Raw genomic sequence first — 25,487 nt, forward strand, 5'->3', positions numbered from 1 at the left:
TCAGTGGATCTGCGCTCGACAGTGCAGCCTAGGCGGAGTAGTCAAACGCAGATTCACTGAGCGCTCAACACAGACAGCATCGTCAGAAGGAAAGTTGATAAAATAAATTACAAATTTTGTATTGTTCGATACATATGCGTACCGAACCGAAAGCACTGTATCGAACGGTTCAATATCGATACGAGTATCGTTGCACCCCTACTGTACACACTGCTGTATCCACCGGATTCCAGCCAGAGTGGATTCTGGAGTCTTCCACGCTCCCGTTATTGATCCTCCATCTGGATGGATGAGAACAACCTTCTGAACAATCTAGCAGGAGATGGCCCATATCTATGGGACTGATTTGTGCTAATAACGCCCATTGTATGGACTGATAACAGCCGAAGCGGGTGAATAAAGTCACCCAGTAGCTAGCTGTGCCATTACCCAGCATACATCACTCCCTCCGTAAATGCAATAAACGATACAAAATAATAGCCTATAATTAATTCCTCTGCTGTATCTGCTGTTTCTCAGGTAGTTGTTTACATAATATAATTTATTGTGTTCTGTATACGTCACTACAATGTGATTTGGAAAATGTCTAAATATACCGACAACAGGCACTTCCGCGGCAATCTCTTCAATCGGAGGACCCTTCACGTCAATTCCCGACGCGAGGGGGGTACCCTGCGCGTCCATAAGTGAAGCAGAGGGAGCCTGACCATGCGTCACACGTTTGACGAGTTGGGAGTGAGAACGTGTTGCGAAAACACATATGTAGTTTTTCATTTAAGTTATTATATTATACAGTGTTGGTGATATCCAGGCAACAAAACACAGAAACTATGGGCTAAAAATCAAGTTCTAATTTCATCTGTGTGATGCATCAGTAACCTCAATTTAATAATTAGAGTCTATTAGTCTAATTAAAAGGAGTGTTCTTTAATAGCAATAAAAGTTAGAACAGATAATCCTCACCTGCAGTCACCAGAAAATGGACCTCATGGTTGTATATATAAATGTGTGTGTGTGTGTGTGTGTGTGTGTGTGTGTGTGTGTGTGTGTGTGTGTGTGTGTGTGTGTGTGTGTGTGTGTGTGTGTCTCTTTTAAGTGATTTTATATATGAAGAAGCACCCCTGTGGTCACAGGTTGTCAGAAGATCTGGAGGCCATAGAGTCAAGTGGGGATTCATCCCATCATCAAGTGCTATTGTTTTAATCATAGCTGCATGGGTTTAATTTCAAAAATATGACTAAAGGAGAAATTCATAGGAAAGACTGTGGCTGGGCTTAGTGCAGTGCGATAGCAAATTTTGAAGTGTGATTTTACAGGTTTTAATCTTTTGGTGTTGTGACTTGTATAACCAATAACAACACCAAAAAAATCAAAATGATCTCAATCAGACCTGATTGCTTTTATTTTCATAGTGGTGTCATTTTGTTCACCTTGCATAGCATTTGGCTAAACAGAGTGAAGAGGAGAGTGACGACCTCTAATATAAAGAAACCAGGATGGTCACACTGGAGGAGACCAAGTAAAGAGAAGAAAATGATCAGATTTTTTTCAGACTCATAGTAGTAAATGAAGCCCAGAAGAGAACAGCACAGACAAAACAATATACTACAAAAACATTGCAAAAAAGGAATTCACAAGATAGATATAGAGATATGTTGGACTCTTATCATTTAAGTCCAATGTACAACTAGCATTCTGTGAGATGGAAGTTTACTAATAGCATGTTAGATGGTAAATGGACTGGTTCACATATAGCACTTTTCTACTCTATTTGAGCACTCAAAGCACTTTACACAACTTTCCTCATTCACATTCACACACATTCATACTCCGGTGGCTGCATCAGAGAGCAACTTTTTTGGCACGCATGCTGGAGCAGACTGGGATCACACCAAGCTTCTGATTCATAGGTGACCTGCTCTACACCCGAGCTACAGCTACCCCAAATTTAAAAAAAGTTAAAGTTGAAGCTTGATTACGAATGGAGCTGATGACAAGTGAGCAGCAGTTCATAGAGAGAAAGAACTCTACAGATGCAATATTTGCTTTGAGTGTTGAAGAAGTGTAGAGAAGGTCAGGAGTAGTTGCACTGTGTCCTTGTAGATCTAGAGAAAGCAGATGGTCAGGTACCAAGAGAGAAACTGTGTGCATACAGAAGTCAGGAGTAACTGAGAAATATTTGAAGATGTGAGGCCAGTGTAGGTCACTTTTGAGGACAACAACACAGTGGTAAGGTGTGACGGATGGGTTCAAGGTGAGTGTGATATTACATCAGGTACCTTATTTATTCAGTTTTATTTCAGATAGTTTCCAGAGTGTGTTTTCTTGTTTAGAACTTTTTGCTTACTTGAAAACTGACTTAATAGTTTGTCTGTCCTTTTGGACTTTCAAAGTCTGTATTCCAGACAAAGTTAAAATAAGATTTTTGAGCTTTGCAGATAGGCTCCTTCTTTTCAGTGCTAAAATTATGGATGTGTAGCTTTAGTGTGCAGAAGAAAACTTAAAACTAAAAAAAATGTAAGTGCCCTAACTATGAGAAGGGACATAGATATGGCCTATGTGGGGAGAATACACGTTTTAACTGTGGTGGGCAGCACAGCATTATAATATTAACAACAACTCTACATCATGTAGAGAAAAGTCCATAAATGGATAACATTATTTTTTCACTACATATTTAATCAACTGTACATATTAAATTAAACACAAAAAAGAAAAAAGAAAAAAGAACTGTGTAAAGGTAACAGAGAAGTTGTTTGTTTTTTTTGTTGCATGGATATATATAGATATAAAATATGATGTTGATAAAGGATGGGGGAAATTCAAGAGGACCAGTAGAGAGGATCATCTGATAATGTTACAGTGGAGTGCTTGAAGTTTATAATGGCAAAAACTGAGTAATGGACACTAATTAATGGAAATTTTAAAAAAAAATCCTTAATGATGGAAGTAACACACGAGTAGGGATGGGCAAAGCGAGGCTTTTCTATGCAGCTGTGCAGGACTTGGATTGAGGTTTTGAAACAGTCTGACACCCTCATCCATAGCGACACCTAGTGGCTTTAAAAAAAAAAATTATCTATCGCCACATCTTGGTAACCGTGTTTGGTGAAATAAGGACAAGCTATGCATAGTTCTCAATAAGGCCACTTATTAGACCAGTCTATCAATAGTTATTAAGTGATTAGTGATTAATCATTGTTTTGGGGGAAATCTCCATAAAAACAAGTAAAGAAAAACACCAAGATTGTTCAATATCAGACTCCTTAAACCTGGATGACTGAGAGCTTACACAGATATATGAGAAAGATAGCAGAGGATCAAGAGCCTACTTAAATTGAAGTTAAATTTGTTCTTCTTTTTTTTTAACTTGCTGTAGTACAAAAGAACATTAACAAAATTCTAAGACAGACAAATTTGATTGAGAGCATAGGAGGGGTTTCCTTAGTGTGTCTGTCTGTGTGTGTTATTTTTGTTTCTTGAGAAATTCTATTCCACTCCATTCCACATGGCGGCGCTAGTGTCATTTTTGGGTGGTTTTCTGGTCACTCACCAGTGTTCGAGTAACGCGGAGAAGAAGAACAAAAGAAAATACAACGAGGAAGAAGTGCGTGTGGCTGTAGTCTGCGTTAAGAAAAGATTGTTAAGCGGATCTGGTAATAATAATTTGCTTGTAAAACTTTTTTAGTCCCAACTGGCCTTTTTGTTTCTTTTTATCTGTTGCCCTCTTTTCAATCGTTTGGTTTGGCAGTGTGTTTTCGAAGTTTGAAATAACAGCTAATGTTAGCATAACAGCTAATGTTAGATATCTCTGCTTATATCATCAGCTGTAACAAAATAGTTTCCCAAATATGAGACAAATTATGAATTTTGTCATTTAAATTAGAAAAAACCCGAAGGACAATGACTCGCCATGGAAAGAACTGCACAGCTGGAGCTGTCTACACATACCACGAGAAGAAGAAGGATACAGGTGAGACATCCTCAGTGCTGCGAGTTCTTGTCTTTGTTCTCTCAGATTAGTCCGGTCAGAAAGAGGACATGATTTTCTGTATAATCTCTAGTCATGTCATTATGTAACTCTGATCCTGCTCAGCGGCCTCTGGTTACGGGACGCAAAGTGTTCGACTTGGCAGAGATGCAGTCAAAGACTTTGACTGCTGCTGCCTGTCCCTGCAGCCCTGTCGGGATCCTGTTGTCACGTATGTTTTTTACTCCAACACACAAACACCTGCACACAGGGGATCAGTTCATCACTAACTGAATAATTACAGTAGAATTTTGAATAGAGTGGTATTCCTTTATCCTTTATATATAAAAATGTGGAAGGAATTTTCATTTTATATAAACTCTCAACAGCCTTAATAAATGAATACATTCATGAATTTATTTATAACGAACCTTAGATCATACTACGCAGTTTCTTTAATGAATTCAGTTCTTTTACGTCACGTGGTTCTGTAGTCTTTAGGTGTTTGGTTTTTATAGACCTCTAGCATCTGACAGAGAGGAGCAGAGTGATCAGGTGGTTTCTTGGTGGAGACGAATTCTAAATTATATTTATGGATAGCTACAGGCAAGAGGCTGTGTCAGTGACATAGTACAGGATGTGTATAATGTTCTGAACTGATTTAACAACAACACTCTGCACGGCTTTTTTTATTAGCTACAGAGCAAATTGTGAACTACTTGCAATAGAACAGGAGGAGCTGCTGTGACAGGTCTGTAGGGGGAGCCGTCATTCTTTAATACAACTGTGTTTGCAATCCTGTGGAGCTCCAGAGTTGATATTAACATATTCAACTTTTAAATGATTTCATTCTGGAGGGGGGGTCTCTCCGAGCCAGCCTGGCCTTACGTGGAAAAGTAATTTCCCCTCCTAGTGACACCAGGCCTGATTACTGCCAGACCTTTTAAAACAGGAAGTCAGTTAAAATGAACTTAAATAAATAGAACAAAGTGAATTTGGCTAAAAGTTCTCAAAAAGCAACACAGTAGTGGCAGGTTTAAAACATGTCAACAATGTCAAAAACTAGTAACAAAAGCATTTGAAATGGTGGGTTTGTGCACCAGATCTGCGTAGTATTTTTGTGAATAAGGCTTTACTGCAAGTGACCTATTCTTATAATAGGACAAATGAATCCAAACCATCGTCAGCAGAATGACTCCACAGCACAAAAAAACAACCAGATTCTTTCACTGTAGACTGTAAGATTTTTCCTTTGTAATTTAAACGAAATTAGTCCATCTAATCCAGGGAGCCTTGGTATCAACCAGTTACCACAGTTAGCCAGGTCAAACAGATCTGGCATCATGCTTGTTTGGCAGTCGTGCAGTCTTGCAAGTGATCAGCAAACACACACCAACTCCATCTTATTACAGGTCAGGAGACTTCACCTAGTGGTCAAGTTCTGTGCCACAGCATTCTACAGTTTCTGACAAATAGACCTGAGCTCCCAAGCTTTATATATTTTTAATTAGTTATTAATCATATTTAATTGAACTATGAGTAATTATAATAAGCTCTAATAAACACACACACATTAAAGCATACGATCTAATGTTAGCATATGTGTAACACTGTCATGTTTCTGTTTGTGTGACCAGTCCAGATGGATACCTCTATGAAAAACAGGCCATTCTTGAATATATTCTTCACCAAAAGACACAGATTGCCAAAAAGATGAAAGTAAGTAACTCACTTAACTGTTCTTAACTCCTCACAGGTGTTTGGACAGTCACGTCCACAGCTAAACACCATGGGGTTGTTTTATGAATCAAGGCTTAATCATCGGGGTAACTAACACTGAAGAAGAAAGCCATGCAGACCGAGCTGTGTGCTATTTGTCACTGGAATCTACATGTATTCATTTGGTGATGTAGAAAATGTTTGATATTTTTGATTAGACAGAATTAACAGAGCTTGTTTGATATTTAATACCAAAAATACTGAGTAGAAAGTTGAATTTGACTTTGGCAATAAGGTGATTTCCACATCAGACCAGAAGACAATGAGTAAATTTTAAAGTTTAAAGTTTCAGAGCTCTAATGTTCAGCTGTACATGTTACACAGCATATAGCATAAAAAAAACTCTATTTAAAATATTAACTGTTGATGCATTTTGTGCAGGACAAAAGTTAAATGACTTTTTATACAAGTGCACACAGACCCTGAAAGAGCGCACTTAAAAAAGAAGGTTGATGAGCGCCATTGCGACTGGGTTTTTTAGGCTTTGCTAAGCCAGCTAATCCAAACAGAGCTTGGATATGTTGAACTTGCTTCATAGTCACTCCTGTAAACAATGAAACAAACAACATAAAATCTACACTGCAGCCAACACATATGAAAGAGCTTTCTCTAAGAAATAATGGCCTCTTGTCTAGAACTGTGAGTGCTTGGCTTTATTTTCTTCCTTGATTTCTTCAGGCGTACGAGAAACAGAAGCAGGCGCAGAGGAGCAGCAACCAACTTGAGTCCAAGTCAGAAGAGCGAGAGAGAGTGGAGAGGTTTAAAACAAAGGAGAACAGCATTGTATCTAAACCCATCAACCCCTTCACATCTGGTGCGTGCATGACTGTCAAAATATACCTTACGATGTTGGCCACAAGAGGGAACCAAAGCTCAGACTCTACCCCACAGACTCTGCGCTATGGCTGCTGCTGTCGTCACTTGTGTTGTTTTAATGCACCCAAACTCTTTTTAAGACATTTTTTATAATGAATACAATTCTGTCAAAACTGCTTTTTTCTTTTTTTCAGGTAAGAACATTGGAAGTGAGAAGGACGGGACTCAGAGCAGCCCTGGAGAATTATCCAGTGCTGCCACAGCTGCAAGTTCCAGCCAGAGCCTGCCCAGTTTTTGGATTCCCTCACTGACACCAGAGGCCAAGCCCACTGCTCTCAAGAAACCAGTGAGTGACTGATGATGTTTCTCATGCCGAGGAAGGAGTTGAGCTACACTGGGTTTTTTTTGTTGTTTTTTTTTTAAACAGACCGGTGAAAGAGAAACAGGAACACCTCTTTGTTAACTACCCGCCATGAAATTACTTAAAAATGCTGGTGTAATAGACCTTGGAGCACAAGTGGGCCAGATTTGTGTGTGTTTGCCAGGTTTACCTGTTTACTTTATTAGTCAGTGTTTTAGTGTATGAATGTTTACTCTGCGTTCCTCTTTTTGATGTTGACCCTCTTTCAGAGGCCAATGTCAGGTTGACCTGACATCATGATCATGTGGAAACATCTTAGGGTGTCACAGAGTTCCTACAGCTTAGTGACTACGCTTACTCAAATATATTTACTGCTAAATTTGAGTATTTATGGGAAGTAGTTATTAAAAATGTAATGGCATAATTTTGTAATGGCTGCACTTTTCTGTCCATCTCTAACATCTGTCAGAGCAAGACTGTGTTATGTCCAATGTCTGGAAAACCCATTAAGATGAATGAGCTTATCACAGTGCGTTTCACCCCCTTGGACCCAAGTCTGGATCGAGTTGCCCTGCTCACCCGCCAGGTCAGTTTACTCAGCACACAGAAATAGATTGTCAGGCTTAGAGCATCAGAAATTTTATCTCATATATGCAAGCCCTCAGACTTGGTAGCTGTTAGCATGTTTTTCTAAAACATTACATTACACGCTTCTTTGTAGCTGTGAATACAAGTTATTTAAATTGAAGAATAAACAAAGCAGGTGTAGTCAGAATTTGAATTAGAAGATTCACACAGGAAGATGTTAGCTTTCTCTATGGCAGCTCCTTTTAACAGTTGTGTGTGTTATTGGTTAAGTCAAGTTGTTTTGTGTCTTAGATGAAAATTCTGTGAGTAATCAGTCTGGTAACTTCACTTTGTCTTGAGGCTGTATAATTTTGTCATTTCTTTCCAGGACAGGTACATATGTACAGTGACCAAAGACGTCTTGGGCAACAGTGTTCCCTGTGCTGTTCTTCGACCATCGTGAGTGCCACCTGTATTTGTTTATGAACAAATTTAGAAGTCCCTCTGACCATGCGTACCAACAAATGACAGCCTGGCTGTCTTGAGAATTAGAGCACAAGTCTTTAAAATTACTTTTACTAGTACAAATTAATACCAGTAAGCCCAGTCCCACCTGTCCTCAGCAACCTCCGTCCCTCGTCTATAAGGGTTTTTCATAAATCTGCTTGTCTGGGGGATCATTGAACACTTTGGTTTTAACACTCAGCTCTCTCTTGACCATGACAGACCGTGCGTTTGTACTTCTTTCTCCTTAAACCTCGGGTTCCTGTTATTCCATTTTCTACAGTCAGGCTTCTCTCCTACAACATTGTCAACGTGTTTCTTTATATCGAGAAATGTGGGCAGGGCAGTGTGCAAATTGTGTGGAGTTTTCACATGGCTGCTGGTTACGAACGATTCCGAGTTACAACAGAATCAGCTGCTACGCGTCTTTCATAAATCAGACAGAAATTTTGAACACAAATGTATGTTTTGCACAGGATAAAATCATTTCCACCCTAATGTTAGTAAATGGGGTCCAATGTTCTCTGGAGTGTGAGGGGATATGTAACATTAGGGCTGTTCGATATAACCATATATATCGGATGACGATATAAAAACATCTATCGTTTCATTTTACACTATCGTTTGTTTCGTGGTGTCGCAAAATAAACTCTTTTCATCGTTTTGATGGTCACTGTAGTGGCTATATTCATTTCTTAAAGTTCTCTCTTTCTCTTATAATATAACCACGCTAAGGACGGACAAGCACCTGTTTTTATGTGTTGTCGTTAGCAACAACGACGGTAAAACCATTACGTGTCCGCTTGTTTATTTTCCACATAAACCTTTCAGAATAAAGCTCAAGATCCTGTTGAGACTTTTCAAAATAAATTGAATCACGTGAAAGAGTATGCAGAGTATTTACAGATGAGAAGCAAAAAAGAGCCGTCAGGTGCTAAAAAATAAACCTTAGACTCAAACGTTAGAACAGGCTTTTCCCCGCAGCACGCCGTGTAATAAATACTAAGTGTAATAAGCGGCCGTTACAACTTATGTCTAAAAATGTATAGTTTCATGCATCGGTTAAAACACTCGACTCCAGCTACACGACACCCAGCTGGAAACACTTCACGCAAGTCGAGCTGCCCGAGATTCGCAGAACTTTCAGAAAATGTAAAATGTTTGTGATTTATATCGTTATCGGGATGATAGATGTCTTATATCGGGATATGAGATTTTGGTCATATCGCACAGCCCTATGTGACATGTGTCCTGTGTTCAGGGGCGCTGTGGTGACGCAGGAGTGTGTGGAGAAGTTGATCAGAAAGGACATGACTGATCCTCTGACGGGAGACAAACTTTCTGAAAAAGACATTATTCCACTGCAGAGGGTATGTGAAAAATAATTCTAACAGGTTTTTTTTTAAAAAGGATTTCAAATGTTTATTTTTGAACACTCATCCCAATGTTATGAATTCTGTTGCTGTCACTCAGAAATCAGAGGTGTCATGCTGCAACCTGGCAGACACAGAAAACGTGGTTCGCTGTTTGAAAGCTGATTTTTGAGGAGCAGAGACTTTTTCTCTCTTTAACTGTACTGTGGTCCTTTGTGTTTTGAAAGGGTGGAACCGGCTTTGCAGGTTCTGGGATTGACCTCACGGCCAAAGAGGCTCGTCCAGTGATGCAAGCGTGAGGCGACCGAAGACTCCACAGTGGTGCTCATTCTGTAACTTTCTAACTTACTTTATAATGTCTTATGACTTTTTGCTTGACAGTATTTCCTCCTGAATGTATTTTTATTTTGCTGGAAAATGCTTCCGCTGACTGTACAACACAGATTTGCTGAAACTGCCATCCAAATGTTTCTTACAGATTAATGTCAACAATTTCCTTTAAATAAATCAGCATTTAAGGCTTAAATCCATACTATTATTATTTGGTTTGATTTATTTTGTGCTCAGGAGGCACCGCAGGTTGTGAACTAATCAGAAGGTTAGTGGTCCACACACTTTAGTGTCTTTGATCTCCAAATTGCTCCTGATGCTTAGCCGAGTGTAAGGATGTGCATAAATATGCTGTATGAAAGTGTGTGTGTTGTAGGAAAAGTGCTTTGAGTAGTCAGAGCAGAAATGTACAAGTACCAGTGTATTTACATTTTTTCAGCTTTTATGGACTACAGGTAAGTTTAGTCTCAATGTTTTTATTGTGTTCATATCATAGATGAAATTTACAATCCAATGCATTGTCTGACAAACTTGAGTGGGTGCTCTAAACATGCATGAAGTCCTGTTCTAAGCAGATCTGTTGTTGTTTAAATTTGAGCTGCTTCACTGTTCATGATGGAGATCTTCACATCGGGCCTCATTCACTTAGATATGCACAGTAATGTTCTTACTTTGAAACATGCTTTCTTGACATTTTTGTCACTGTGTGTATGTTAGTGAATCAGTCAACTGGGCTGTGTCCAAACCTGCAGTCTCCATAGTACCACAGTACCACACCCCCACTTCCCACGCTTTCCTCGGGTGAAGTGGAGAAAGCAGTAAGAGAGTATGCCCTGCTAAGGCTAAAAAGTAGATGAAACTCTGTAGAAACTCAAACAGTAGTTTCTTGTAACACTCACTGTAGCTCAGAAAATGTATACAAAATTTAAAGAATTGAATTATGAATAAAAATGTATTACTAATAAACATGTACCCCAGTTTAAAGATGAGTCAGTTTTGTAAGATAAGTGTGGCCTTAAGTGTTTTAAATTTGTATAGGATGAATCAATTCAGATAAGAAAATATTCACAAGTCATAGATTTTTGTGTAAAACATTTGTATATGGGACCAAACTGAAGTCACAGTTCATCACGGCCATCCACCCTCATCCCTCCATAGTCGGTCATTGTACTGGTCTTGATGAAGTCCATCTTGTCAAGTATCTCAGGTAGACTCAGACGGCCATCCTGATGAGCAAAGTAGAGGGATGCTTGACGCAATTTGAATTGAACTGAATACTTTATATTCTTATGGAGTCTAACAGTAAAATCTTTACTTTAGAACAAATTATGTTTGTAGGCTAATCATTTTTACAATGTGTACTGACCAAGCGCTTCATTAGATATGATTGTTTGAACATTGTTATAATTATGTTACAGTACAGAGAGATACATTAGCATTTCCAGATATCCGCGGAGGCTCAGTTTGAAACTTCACTGTGCAGCGCTCTGTTCCTGTGTTTTGTTTTTTTCAGTATTAAGGCAAAGGATGCGAATTCATGTTGCAAATCAACACACATTAAAAACTAATGCAAAACAAGCATCACCTCATCTGTTCCCAAATAATACATTTTAGTTTTAGCAAAGCATATCCTGCACGTTATTCCAAAAGGCTTCCTTTCAGTGTTTTTGTTTGGACTTGATTTTTCTTTTCACTGCTGTGTAGAATTGGTCGGGACATTATGAAATCTCAAAGATCTATTTAAAATTCACAAAATTGCTGAAATTGAGAAAAGCAAAATGATACGTTTGAAACTATATGCATGAGAAAAAAACTGTATACAATCTGAGAATATAGCACAACTACTCGATTTTCCAAGTGTATATGTATATTGCTGTCACATGACATACATTCAACAGCCACTTTATTTGGTAATGCCTGTTCAACTGTTTGTTAAAGCAAATAACCAGTTGGCCAATCTCATGTCAGCAACACAAAGCATTTAGGCAGGTGGACATGGCCAAGTCAGCCTAAGAATCACAATGGGGTAGAATATGATTTATGTGATTTTGAATGTGGCGATTGTTGATGCCAGACAGGGTGCTCTCCCAACTCTCAGGTTTATGAAGAATGGTCTAAAAAAGAGGAAATATCCAGCGAACGTCAGTTCTCACCGCTCACTCAACCAGCTAAGAACAGGAAACTGAGGCTACAAATGGACCTGGATAAATGCTGTACTCCAATATACTCCAGTATACTCCAGTCCTCAGATCTCACTTAGAGCAGAACACCTTTGGTATTTGGTAGAAGGGGAAATTTGGATGTACAGCTGACAAATCTGCGCCAGCTGTGTGATGCTGTGAAGTCGATCTGGAGCAAAATCTCAATCTTCATGACGTGCAAATATGACACAAGATTTAGAGTATGTATGCATTCTATTTCTTTCAACTAAATCTCTTTTGAGAACATGTTTATATTTGCTTTTAACTGACAGGCAATTTCACTGTTACTACTGACAGTGAATCGGTCTTGCTCTTTCATAGATAGTAGGGGGTGGGGGGGTTATTACTGTACATCAATACAGTAGCAAATAGTCTTTAGTAGGGAAGTATGTGTAGAAACAATAAGAAAGAGCAATACTGGTTTTTGTGCCAAAGTATTTAACCCTTGGTGGAGCTAGTTGCCATGCTTCCTCACTTCACTGTATTGTCTTTTGCAAAGAAATACATTAAACACTTTGACACTTTTTTCTAAGCTGCTTATTACTGAATGGCATTTATTGAAATAAGCCAGTGCACTTTAATGTTCATGACATAGTCATCTGCCGTGTTGAAGACTACTTAGCTTAAACTGTACACTACAGAAAACAGTTTGATACCATAATACTGTAAAATTATAAGTCATAATTTCAGCATGTCCCTCTCCAGAGGAATGCATCTGTTTGTAATGGATGTGAACGATGGAAATAATCTTTTATTAAAATTTACTAATGCAAATGATGGTCTGCTACCCAGATAATTCAGATCTTCTCATTCTGATTATTGTAGGCTCTACCTTACAATATAAAGCACCTTGAGGCGACTTTTGCTGTAAATAAGATTGAACTGAATCTCTGTCTGAAATGGTGGGTGATAGACAAAAATGATAACACTAATGATAAACACACATTTTGTTACTGGTTTGTCCCCTACACTTAATGCACACTGTCTGTCCTCTATAAATTACCTTTTTTTTTTCCCCGCAGTGACTTTGGAGAGGATACGTATTTGATCATCAGTCTGCCTAAATGCGTGTCCCCTCCCCAAGGTTTAAGCTAAGTAGTCTGAGTAGTCATCCTGTTGGGCAGGCGACATGGACACCCAAGCTTGTGAATGCGATAACTCAAGAACAAGGAAACACAAGCGTTTCAAATTGATACCAGAGGTGCATCTAATACAAACACTGGACGGGTTGAATCCCAGTGATCTTGATCTCAAAGTATCTTCTGAATGCAATAACTCAAGAACAAGCTGCTGTATTATTTCGAAATTGATGTCATATATCTGCCAAAAGCCGCTAATATTTTATTTATTCATGTGCATTTGTTTTTATTTAGTTATCGTCTTGTTTCATCAGGAAAAAAAGGTCTTCGAAGGTCCATGATAAAATGCCCAATGAAATTAACATTGCACCAGAGCGATTGAGAACTGTAAGAGAAAAAGAATGTTGTACTCAAATGTACATTGATTATTGTGTAATTATGTCTTCCAGCAAACTGATGCTTTCCTAGAAATTCATAATTAATCCATTAAAAATAAATTAGAGCGATTTGTGGAAGCCACCATGTTTTAGTTCTCATCCATTCCTAAGTTTTGACCTTGTAGTGTGTACAAACGTGCTGACTGGCTGCGATTGAGAAAAAGGAAAGTGGCCGGCCACAGCCATTATGGTGTACAGTCTAAATGTTATTTTTGGCTAATTGGCTAAAACATATTTGTCCTGCAGCAGCCACCGTAGCTAGGATTATACACAAATAATTCAGTTGACTACAATCTGCAACTTACTGTCATCTAGCAGTAATATGTTTTTTGTATACTTTATAAATCCCCTGTAGGGAAATTACTCTCTGCATTTAACCCATTCACTCAGTGAAGCAGTAGGCAGCCACCAATCCAGCCCCCGGGGAGCAGTGTGTAGGGACGGTACCTTGCTCAGGGGTACTTCAGGGTAGCCATTCGGTGGATTTGAACCCCCAACCCCCAAACATGGGGCGAACACTCTACCTTTACACACTGCAACTCTAAACTTAATCACGAAAAAGGCAGAAACCAGCAACATCTCTTACACAATTCGAGAACAACTCTGACAATTATATTTGTAATAATTTAAATCATAATGTGACTAAAGAATAATAAGTACAATTGTAGAAAAAGAAGACTTTAATCTCTCCCACACCCTCCCATCCACACACTCAGACAAACATTTGATAGCAAATTTTGACATGCTGCTTGTTATAAGAACATTATTGATTACACAACTAAAACAGCATAATCCAGACCCAAGTCCCACGCCTACTCTGATATCCCCATAGCTACATTTTCATCAAAGTTCATCGTGCTTCTTCGTTAAGTCTTCACCATAATTGGTAGCCTGACTGCCCACAAACATGTTCCAGTTGGCTAGAATCTCCTTCTTGGTTATTCTCTCATCCTGTTGTTTGGTCACCAGATTCCATCCATTGGTTTCATTGATTTAGTAGTTTGAGTGAGAGAAGGAAAAGAAGGAGTAATGAAGAAAGCAAGAGACAGAAAGAAGCTTGTTAATAATTAATCCAAAATTAACACAATTATTTCAAAGACAAGTGATTTTAAGTTAGCGCTGTGTTGACCAAACTCTCCAAAATGCTGGAACTCTTATACTTATTACAGTACTGTACAAAGGTCTTGAGCCACCGCTCATTCTTTATATTTTGCTGGAAAAAGTAAAGGGAAACAGGTGCAGCAATTTATTTAAAAATTCAAAATACATGGAAATGATCAAAAAGAATTAAACCAACTTCAAAGTGCTTGAATTGCACAAACGTTCACCAGTAATGATTGTAATATGTACTGTTAGAAAGAGGGGGTTTGAGGGTATCACATGGTTGTCAGTAGGTAGCATAGGAGTAACAATGACTCCAGACATGCCTGCAAAAGTATGACACGAGTAAGACTATCATATGGTCTTCCCAAGGGGACACTAATGGGGACGCACTGAGTACTTGTGAACATTGTAACTTTTGCATTGTATTATTGTAGGGTCTTTACTGTTTAAAATAAATTCCAACTCTTGTTGTCATTTGGTGCCTTATAAATAAAACTGATTTGTATCTAAAACATCATGTGTAACTATGAATTTTAAAATTTAGTTCAAGCTTCTAAATCCATTACTTTGGTCTATAGCTTTTCGATACACCCTGTACAAGGGTTAGGGGTTAGGGGAGCATACAAAATCACTCTGTACAGCATATACAGGTAAAAACAGACTGTACAGTTCTAGTCTGCAAGTCATTTATTCTTCAAAAGAAACTTAACACTCTCAAGCAAGTTTTCTTGTCATTTCTTTAAGCAGCGATTCTCCAGGCTTCCTGAAGGAGATTCCAAACTTCTTCTTTTGATGTTGTGTTCTCTATCAAGACAATCCTACACTGCTTCTTTAATGTTAATGTCTGGGCTCTGGGGAGGCCAGTCCACTGCTACTGATAGGCCTCCATTGTGTGTTTTTTTTCTATTCAGGTATGCAGTGTGTTTGTGATCGCTGTCATGCTGGAAAATGAAGCTGTTGCCATCACACTTTCCAAAATGCATGGCAGATCAAAACTTGACTGTTCATTATTTCACCAAGTTTGACAAGATTGTTAACACCACTGGCTCATATTCATTCTGAAACCATAACAGACTATCAGCTGTGTTTTACAGATGGCTATTCACTGTTTTACCTCTCTCTTGATCTCCTCCACACATACTGACAACACCTTGAATCAATCATTTCAAATTTGGGTTCATCATTCAGACCTGTTGTTGGCTCTCTTCCGCAGTATGTCTTTTATCCTGTCTTCTTTCTCTCTCCCCAACCGGTCGCAGCAGATGGCCCCGCCCCTCACTGAGCCTGGTTCTGCCGGAGGTTTCTATCTGTTAAAAGGGAGTTTTTCCTTCCCACTGTCGCCAAAGTGCTTGCTCATAGGGGGTTGGTTGTTGATTATATAGTGACTTGAGGCGACTGTTGTTGTGATTTGGCTCTGTATAAATAAATTGAATTGCCACTAGCTTTTAATTATACTACTTTGGTTTCCCCTGTTTCTCTTCCTTAAGGACAGCTTTTGACAATCACCTTTCCACTTTTTCAATCATTTTAAACCCAGTCTTTGTACCTGATCATTTTCAAAGACAAACTTTGAAAGACCTTCAGGAAGCCTGAAGAAGTATTGTTCAACACCACCTTTAACATGTACAAGAAAGTCTTGGAAACAAAATACACGGATATAAGAAGGGGCTCAAGAATTTTGCACAATGCTATTGTTTACATGGAAATATGTTTGGCAGCTGCCACTATTTTTCATGACGGACCAAATAAAGTGCTGTATTTTCGTCGGCTACACCTACATTGTTGGAAAAATGAACTGGTAAATAAACGTAATTGCTCTGGTTTTTAATGTCAAAATAAAGCCAGAAAAAAAGCTACCAGAATTAAAAGAATTTAGAATTTAAACAACGATTAGTCTACCTTGTCAGTGTCTGTCTCGTGGATCAAATGTTTGGCTTCATTGTCAGCATGGTCAACCTCTCCAGGCAAAACCCACTGTCCTACTTCGTCAGCATCCAGGTACCCATCCTAAACACAGAGAGAACATTTAAAAGTAACCGTAACAGTCTAAAACCTCCTAAGTGGCACTGAGAATCTGCTACCAGGAGTAGCAGCTTCTTAAAGTTGGACCAACCCAAAAACCTTGGAAAATGCTAGTGGTTATAGCAATGTAGCCATTGCCTGTTCCATTTTATCTATATAGTACCAATTCACATCAACAATTATCTCAATGTAAGCAATGTGACCATTTTTTTTGAGGCTGAAACGAATCCTTTTACTTTTATGGGTTTATGTCAAATTGGTACCATAACTGTGTTTATAGGTATTATTTTTCTTAATGAAAAAAATCTGTTTCATTTTGAAGAACTAAGGATCTTTTACCTTATTGGTATCCCTGATCTCCGAGAAATGTTTCTTCTCTGTCTGGACCCAGTCAGGCTCACTTTCCCCATCCTCGGCTGTGTACATATCACCTGTGAAACAAGAATAATACACACATTTAGGACTGACAGCCTCCAGTGCAGAGAGTAGCTGTTCAAATGGTCAAGTAAGTAACCTACCGATGTATTCTTCCAAGTTGATCTTCCCGTCCCCATTCTTATCAATGTCCTCCACAGTTTCCTGCATAAGAATATCATTCAGTTTTCACAATTAAAAATCCAGTGATAGACACAATTTGCCCCATTTACATTTACATCCCGGTAATCAGTAGTAGGCTTTACCTGAATTACCAAATCTTTCATGTAATCAAACTCCTCAGGGTGAAGGAAGGCAGTGAACTCCTCATGTGTGGCAATGCCGTCACTGTCTCGGTCAGCCGTCTTAAAGCGCCTTTCATCTCTTTTGAGCATGGACTTATAAGTCTCCTTGTCATCAATATCATCAAACTCCTCTCCTAAGAAAAGAAAAGATTCATTTTCAGCACATCATTGTCTTTTGGGTGTGGACAATCCACTGGCACTTGGTTGACGAGAAACAGAAAAGTAGTAAAGCACACAAAACTCAAACTATGGGAAAGAAAAGGCCAAATTTAATGACAAGCAGTAGTGGTGTATAAACACAAAGGAAGTGAAAAGGGGTGACATGTTTCCCAGCATATTTCTAAATACTTAGAGCTAGTTGTATAGTAGAGAGGTCTCATAGCTGAAGGCTCTGCCTCTACTTTAAGAAACTTTAGGAAACACAAGTAAATCTTCACTTTGAGAGAAAACAATCAGTGATCGAGTGATTGGGCTTTGGATGGAACTTGCATTGGAATAATCCTAACTCTAGAAATTTGAATCATTTGCATTTCCACTTGCTAAATAACACTGCGCCCTTCATCCACTGTGCCGTTTACAGAAATCAATGTTAGTCTCTACTGTAATTAAAACATTTATTTTCCACTATTATGGTGATACTAAAAGCAAAAAGCGGAACAGGCAGAAAAAAGGAGATTATGGAAATTTGATCAAATAGGGAAAAAAGGAAAAGAATAAAAATCGAACTATTAAGGTTTCACACACACCCAGATAGTAGCCATAGGTGGTGTTTTTATACTCCTCCCAGCTTATCTTGTCATCTTGGTTCTTGTCGTAGTCCTTCCAGTGTTTGTTAACATTTTCCTCGATGTACCTCCTCTGTCGGTGTTTGATCCAATAATGCAGCTCTCCGTGGCTGACGTAGCCATCCTTGTCAGTGTCGATACGGTCCACTATCTTCCTGTGAAGGGAGATGGAGAAGTTTCAAGTCATGATTATGTCTAGTGTCCAGACTATTGTATCAAATGCTAATTTTTATATCCAACTGTCCTATTTGGGCTCTAGTCAATGTGGAGTATGTGAAATTCTAGTCTGAACTGGGTAATGAGTCTTACTAAGTGCTGAAATGCTTTAGACCACAGGCTACATTCACCAATACAGTATGTTACACCCATGACAAAATTCAAATAACACTGGATTATAAACACTGACGTCTTTCGACTGTGAGAGGAAGCTGGAGTACCCATGGAGGCATAAAGAAAACATGCAAGCTTCATGCTTCTTTATTAGATTCAACCAAATTATTGTAGCCACTTTGTCATGGACTGTAACATATTAGATATTAGATACAGTATTAGAGATTCTGTAACTGTTTTTTGAAATGGGAATTACATTTTGACTAGAGGCACATTCTTTAATCGTCTCAGGGTACTTTCATCGAATGGTAAAAATTCTGAAATGGAGCATACTTAGACAGAACAGCTATAAGTTTGTCATTCATTCATTATTACACAGAATCGAAAGCTCCAGTTAGAGTAACACATTAGTATCAGCCTAGTTTTATGCCTTAGAGCCTAGCTACAATTTACATTGAATATAAATTTAAAGTCAATAAATTATGAAAAATTAGGTTTAAATATCTGGTGAAAAATCATCCATTTGTTCATGACAGTGCAGATTTCTGACATTTTGTGTATATTTAGGTGAATGTGAGTGTAAAACTTAAGTTAGACTTGTATCCACCTCATATTGTGTATCTTTCTGAATTTTATACGTACGTATTTTTATTTATACAGTAAATAAAGTCAAAATTATATTTTTTCATGTAACTGAAATGTTTCATTATTTGGTTTAAAACCATTAAGAAAGTTACAGACTAAGTAAGTATACACGTTTTATACAAAACATGTGCATACTTACTGCATTTGATGTATTTTACCATGTAATATATGTAATACATATTAGGGAATTTAACACATGCATATGTGTGAAGAAATGGCTTTTATTTTTCGCCACACCATGGAAATCAGAATAAGATTTCTCTAGAGCCGCCCCTGAGGCAGAACTGGATAGTTTAGAAAATCTGTGATAGTATGTCCAACTTACGCTAATCTATCTTTGCTCTCCTCAGGAGTCAGCTGGTCAAAGGTCTTGGCCTCTTCTTTACCCAGGAAGGCCTCATGGTCATACTGGAAATTGTGAGCATCATCATGGGCGTGGTCACTCAGATCAGGCTGGTGATGGATGCGCTTCTCCTGAGCAGGCACAGCAAAGGCAACAGCGGCCAGGAAGTAGAGCGATGCTAATGAATTCAGCAGCATCATAACTGACTTCAGGGGGTGAAGAGAAGACAAAAAGTCAAATTCACATGGAGAGCACAGACCATATGAGAGAACACAGCACAAAGTATAACACACAATACACTATTACAAAACACACGTACACTACTCAAGGAATAAAACACAATAGCTGAAAGTTGCAATATATATATATATATATATATATATATATATATATATATATATATATATATATATATATATATATGATATTTATAAATGCACAGGGATATAAATGAATAGGAGACAACGAAGAACCAACAACATTTGAAGACTGTACTTCATTCAACAAAATAAGTACAACTCATTTTACTGACATACAATTTGAGTTCTTCAGTCTTTTCCCAGCATTTTTTCTGAGCTGGTCATTCTTGTTTATTTCTTTGCTTTAAAAGTCGTCTGCAAGCTCAATAGTTCAGGAGCAACAATGCATTATTGACACTGATGAAAAAAGAAAAATCTGGTATCCGCAGCGTCAAATCACAGTAAACGATTCATGTCATCATGAGGTAAAAGCATCCATAATCACTTTCTCGCTCTCTTAACATTGAAATTCATTTTTAAAGTTCTGATAGAATAAATACACAAAAGCTCTGTCATACACCACACATCACTTTTTACATGCAAGAAAAAGATGAACTCACCAGCTTTGTTGCGCCACTTTTTACAATATACAGGTAGAGGGTCACTCCAGAAACAGTCCGCGTTGGCAAACGCTAACTTTAAATAACAATGGCAATTGGGCGGGTTTAGATACACAGCTATCCAATCATCAGTGCCTTAAAGAAAACTCTAACCAATAATAAGTATGGAGGCGGGGCGGGAGGGAAACGTTTCAAGGCAAGTTCTTATTGGCTTCTTACCGCCACGTTGTCATGCAAACGGTCCACGTAATAACCATCATTCGCTCCCGTCGAGGAATCGAGGCGAGGGATCGTCATGTGGTTCACATACGCCCTATTTCCCGGAAGTGGTTAGGGAGACATATGACAGTACGCGTAGTGCGCGCGTGCACGAAAAAAACAAAAACAAACAAACAAAAAAGAAAACGATCATGTTAGACAAACTTAGGCTGCTACAGGTGAAACTCGAAAAAATTACAATACCATGCAAAAATCATTGATTTCAGTAATTCAACTTAAGAGGTGAAACTAATATATCATATAGATGCATTACATGCATAGCGAGATATTTCAAGTCTTTATTTGTTATAATTTTGAGGGTTATGATTTACAGCTTATGAAAACCCCAAATTCAAAAGGTCAGAAAATGTGAATATTGTGTAAAGGTTCAATATTTTAGGCTCAAAGTGTCACTCTCTAATCAGCTAATTAATCTAATAACCTGCAAATGGTGCAAATGATTCACGAGCCTTTAAATGGTCTCTCAGTCTGGTCCAGTAGGAGTCACAATCATGGGGAAGGCTGCTGACATGACAGTTGTACCAGAAAACCATCACTGACAGCCTCCATAAGGAGGAAACCTCAAACGGTAATTGCAAAAGAAGTTGGACATCAGTGCATCAAGAGCAGCCACACACAGACAGATCCTGGACATGGGCTTCAAATGTCATATTCCTCTTGTCAAGCAACTCCTGAACAGCAAACAATGTCAGAAACGTCTTAAAGAAAAAAGAACTGGTCTGTTGCTCAGTCCTCTTTTCTGATGAGAGCAAATTTTGCACCTGATTTGGAAACCAAGATTCCAGAGTCTGGAGAAAGAATGGAAAGGTCCAAGATGCTTGAAGTCCAGCGTGAAGTTTCCACAGTCTGTGCTGATTTGGGAAGTCATGTCATCTGCTGGTGCTGATCCAATTCAATTCAATTGAGTTTTATTTATATAGCGCCAAATCACAACAGTCGCCTCAAGGCGCTTTATATTGTAAGAAAGACCCTACAATAATACATACAGAGAAAAACCCAACAATCATATGACCCTCTATGAGCAAGCACTTTGTGGACAGTGGGAAGGAAAAACTCCATCTGCTGCGACCGGTTGGGGTGACAGGATAGAAGACATGCTACGGAAGAGAGCCAGAAATTAATAACAAGTATGATTCAATGCAGAGAGGTCTATTAACACATAGTGAGTGATAGTGTGCTTTTAAGTCCAGAGTAAACGCAGCCATCTACCCGGACATTTTGGAGCACTTCATGCTTCCTTCTGCAGACGAGCTTTATGAAGATGCTGACTTCATTTCCCAGCAAGACTTGGCACCTGCCCACACTACCAGAAGTACCAAAACCTGGTTCAATGACCATGGGATTACGATGCTTATTGGCCAGCAAACTCGTCTAATCTGAACCCCACAGAGAATTTATGGCGCATTGCCAAGAGAACGATGAGAGACATGAGACCGAACAATGCAGAAGAGCTGAAGGCTGCTCACATAACACGTCAGCAGTGCCACGGGCTGAGAGTGTCCACGCCACGCCGCACTGAGGCAGTAATTCATGCAAAAGGGACCCAAACATATGCATGATTATACTTTTCAGAGGTCCGACATTTCTGTATTTAAAATTCTTGTTTTATTGATTTCATGTAATTTTCTGAGCTTTTGAATTTGGGGATTTCATAAGCTGTAAGCCATAACCATCAAGACTATAACAATTATAATACTTTCACCTTTTAAGTCGAATTACTGAAATAAATGAACGTTTGCATGATATTGTAATTTTTTCGAGTTTCACCTGTAGAAAATAAAATATGACACTTTAAATGATAGCACTTTGTTAGTATATATTGAGTACAGAAATTCAGTGTAATATAGGATTAGTGTCATAGCGTATATAACACAGTTAAATAAAACTTTAAGTATTTAGTATAATTCAACCTTAAATGATTATTATTTTTGGAGCTGGTGGCATATTTTAAGCTGTGAGTTCCCTTTTAAAAGTTTTTGCACATTTAAAATGAAAAATAATTCTGAGGGGCACGTTTTTTTTTCTTTCTTTGTTTTTTCAGATTTGAATGACACCTAGCTGAATACCATAACCTATCAGTCCATTTACAGTTCTATGATTTTTATTAGGTCAAAAACCTTTCAACAGAAACAAAAACTCAAGTTTCTCAAAACTTTATTAATCACAGTACATGGACAGAATATTTTATAGACAACAATCTATAATAATTACATCAATGACCATCAATATTAAATCACAAGTGCAAGTATTTAGTGTAAATGGGTTTTTTTTTTAAGATTATCACAGATCCTCCATATAATGCCTGACAACAAGAAGACAGGCACCATTGTCTAAATCACCATCATATTAGGAGACACCCTACAACCCAACCTTCATGTATGTTCAGTATTAAGTGTAGGATGATGATCTGACCCTGTGAACTGTTTTTTAATTCACTACATTAAGAGGGGTAAAATTTATGCAACGTAAATGTAAAAAAGGAGAAGAAATATTGTTTATTTGTATTTCGTTCTAATAGGTAAACAATAAAGACATAATTAGAAAAGACATGAATCACATTCCTAACACTTGCCTAAAAACTGCATGGAACATTTGCTACTACTGAGGACGTTCTACAGAAGCAGACTTTAAAAAATTAAAATGCCAAATATGTCAAAAGAATTTCAGCTTTAAAGTTATTTGGTAATTTATTTCAGCTTCACATTGAAACTAATGTGTGCTTTTGACCACCCTCTGTAATAGACCTGTGCGTTAAGTTCAACTCCCCCTTAACAAAATAGCTTATCTAGCTACAGTAAACTTTTACTTGGGTCTGTTTCGTTCTATGTGTAAACAGTGTAGATAGTAGCATAATGATTGTACGGGTTTAGTATTTGCTAAAGTGTTTATGCTTTAACTTTTTAATATGTTATTTTGAATCAATGACTGTGAGCACATTACCTTGTTTGTCATGTGTCAGACTCAGAAATGGTTTTATGCAAAGTGTAATGTACTTAAAACCCAAATAGGATGACATCGGTCTCGAGCCTATCCCAGGTGACACAGAGTAAAGCAAAGTACACCCTAATGTCACAAATAAAAAGTATTAAATGAAATCAAAAACAAGAGTCTTGAAAACAAAATGTAACCATATTTCCATAAAATGTCAAGCAGCAACAATGAAGCTCTTTTTCTTTAAGAGTAAAGTAAATGGTGTTACCAAGGCTCTCATTTGAGCAGAGGGCATAAAAAATGTTACACTGAAATAACATGCAGGCACTAAATTATCTATGACATTTTCATGGTCTATTTAAGAGTCACATTTTCTTGGCTACATCATTTCAAGTTTATTACTATTAAGAGCAACACAATAGTCATAACATTATGGACAGTTTTAACGGACAGTTTAGATTGATTGTGTTCATACAGAGAGTCAGCACTGACACTGTACTCTGTATCCAGGATAGGTGCGTGGCAGGATGAATGTATGCAGTGAGGCGACTCTTGCATTTGAGCACTAAAAGCAGCTTTATGCAACACTATGAGTCAACAACTAAAGTTCATTAGGAGTTAAGACATTTATTGTGTTTATTGCTATAGTAATTGTTACAGAATTACAACCACATGTGCAGTCGTACTTATGAATCTCATATATCTCAATTCATAAATGTAAAAAGGTTTAATGTTTTACATATTAGGGATATTTTCCCTGGTAATATTCAAAACAAGAGTGTTTTTAGGCCAGATTAAGAATAAAGCAAACTTTATGTTTCCCGATTCCAGAAATTAAGCAGAACAGTGCCACAAAAAACAACTAACGTAGCTTTAGAGAGCACTTTAATTTGACGTAAAAACCAACACTTTTTTATGTGAATGTGAAATGAAATACTTCAGTATAAGTTATAATGGCGAGATTTTGGAAAATACAGCTGTGTGATGTCTCATCATCTCCAGAGCAGACTGGCCAACATTTCTGTACAAAGACAAATTGTTTAACTGTTTTCTTTAAGTAGTTGTTTTCCAGGAAAAAGTAACTTCAACCAGACTTGAATACATGTACATGAACAGAAATGAATCTTTATTTAAAAAGATTCTAGGCTTATTTTAACAGATTTAATTTTCAGAAACATGAACATTCTACAAAATTTGCATTTACTACAACTAGCCTTCTTTTAGCTGTAGCTCAGGGCTAGTTGAATTTTATTTTGTTTAGATTGTGCTTCTCTTTTCTTAAACTGTCCAGAGTTACGTTTTCCCCCATTCTGATTTAACTCAGGATTGTATATTTTTAGAAGGATTTTGGAAAGGATCTATTTGTGCTGCGCCAACACATCATTAAAAATATTGAGGAAGAGGTTCACATGATACTCCTTGAAAACCAGAGCTGGGCGGAATCTGATTGTGCGATCCCCACAGCCCCCGAGGAGGACGCCTGCCAACGAAACAAAAATGGAACAACAATAATTGTTTTTTACAGAGATATCAGACAGATATCTAGCACTTTCAAATATGATTCCTTTGATGACTTCGCTGATTAGTTTCAGCTATATTAAGGATAAGTTAAGGTTACTGCTAACAGAAATGACAACATCGTAAATTTCTTTACCCCTTTGGCTTTGCTAAGCCAAAGGATTATCCTCATTATTGTCTAGTTTTGCAAATATCATAAACTTGCCTTCCATGATCTCCATGAGTGCAAAACTGAACCAAAGGAGCCATCATAAAAAAGAAAAACACCATATATTGATATGCTTTATACCTTTGTCTCTGGCCTTGAGCATGATCCTGTCACGTGTGGCATCATCACAGGCATCAATGGCACAGAACGTCCCCTGTCCTCGGGCTCGACTCAGTATGCTGGGGTACTGAGCCTGCGGAAAAAAGCCACGTAATTTATGATCACGACCATTCAAAGCATTCAAATGCAGCATTACGCTCAGTTAGTAAGCTTAAAAACCAGCAAAAATATTCAGGTCAATGATTAACAACCAAAGAATTTTGAAGT

General features: G+C 38.0%; 3 protein-coding genes across 4 annotated transcripts in view; 1 reads left to right on the top strand and 2 right to left on the bottom strand.

Moving 5' to 3' along the window:
• Nucleotides 1-3,556: 3,556 nt before the first annotated feature.
• nosip (nitric oxide synthase interacting protein) lies at nucleotides 3,557-10,684 on the top strand. Its single transcript, XM_082530305.1, has 10 exons — nucleotides 3,557-3,656; nucleotides 3,887-3,973; nucleotides 4,097-4,202; nucleotides 5,608-5,689; nucleotides 6,428-6,563; nucleotides 6,760-6,911; nucleotides 7,396-7,512; nucleotides 7,882-7,952; nucleotides 9,259-9,367; nucleotides 9,598-10,684. The coding sequence occupies exons 2-10, from the start codon at nucleotides 3,904-3,906 to the stop codon at nucleotides 9,667-9,669; spliced, it is 915 nt and encodes a 304-aa protein (XP_082386431.1). The 5' UTR covers nucleotides 3,557-3,656; nucleotides 3,887-3,903; the 3' UTR covers nucleotides 9,670-10,684.
• On the bottom strand, nucleotides 10,365-20,319 carry rcn3 (reticulocalbin 3, EF-hand calcium binding domain). 2 transcript variants are annotated; one of them, XM_082530307.1, is made up of 8 exons: nucleotides 20,225-20,319; nucleotides 19,348-19,571; nucleotides 18,009-18,202; nucleotides 17,224-17,396; nucleotides 17,062-17,122; nucleotides 16,883-16,974; nucleotides 16,421-16,528; nucleotides 10,365-10,926 (listed from the first exon to the last, which is right to left on the bottom strand). In XM_082530307.1, the coding sequence occupies exons 2-8, from the start codon at nucleotides 19,563-19,565 to the stop codon at nucleotides 10,819-10,821; spliced, it is 954 nt and encodes a 317-aa protein (XP_082386433.1). In that variant the 5' UTR covers nucleotides 19,566-19,571; nucleotides 20,225-20,319; the 3' UTR covers nucleotides 10,365-10,818. The 2 variants fall into 2 exon arrangements, with proteins under 2 accessions (XP_082386433.1, XP_082386432.1); XM_082530306.1 differs by lacking the exon at nucleotides 10,365-10,926 and adding an exon at nucleotides 14,080-14,368.
• A 2,321-nt stretch (nucleotides 20,320-22,640) lies between these two features.
• Nucleotides 22,641-25,487, bottom strand: part of abat (4-aminobutyrate aminotransferase) — a 30,808-nt gene continuing 27,961 nt past the window's right edge. Inside the window, exons 15-16 of the mRNA XM_082530304.1 lie at nucleotides 25,242-25,353; nucleotides 22,641-24,914 (exon numbers count right to left, since the gene is read on the bottom strand). Coding sequence (XP_082386430.1) covers nucleotides 24,793-24,914; nucleotides 25,242-25,353 — 234 coding nt within the window. The 3' untranslated portion in view covers nucleotides 22,641-24,792. The remainder of the gene's footprint in view (nucleotides 24,915-25,241; nucleotides 25,354-25,487) is intronic.

Source organism: Aulonocara stuartgranti, assembly GCF_965226115.1.
Source record: "Aulonocara stuartgranti genome assembly, chromosome: 4".
NCBI classification, from domain to species: domain Eukaryota; kingdom Metazoa; phylum Chordata; class Actinopteri; order Cichliformes; family Cichlidae; genus Aulonocara; species Aulonocara stuartgranti.

Bases quoted from the DNA above. Each gene is read 5' to 3' on its own strand.
- nosip (XM_082530305.1), top strand. From the start codon at position 3,904: ATGACTCGCCATGGAAAGAACTGCACAGCTGGAGCTGTCTACACATAC. The intron at 3,974-4,096 runs GTGAGACATCCT...GATCCTGCTCAG, and splicing joins CGAGAAGAAGAAGGATACAG to CGGCCTCTGGTTACGGGACG. The intron at 9,368-9,597 runs GTATGTGAAAAA...GTGTTTTGAAAG, and splicing joins ACATTATTCCACTGCAGAGG to GGTGGAACCGGCTTTGCAGG.
- rcn3 (XM_082530307.1), bottom strand. From the start codon at position 19,565: ATGATGCTGCTGAATTCATTAGCATCGCTCTACTTCCTGGCCGCTGTT. The intron at 17,397-18,008 runs GTGTGTGTGAAA...TTCTTTTCTTAG, and splicing joins CACCTATGGCTACTATCTGG to GAGAGGAGTTTGATGATATT. The intron at 16,975-17,061 runs GTAGGTTACTTA...CTTGTTTCACAG, and splicing joins CAACTTGGAAGAATACATCG to GTGATATGTACACAGCCGAG.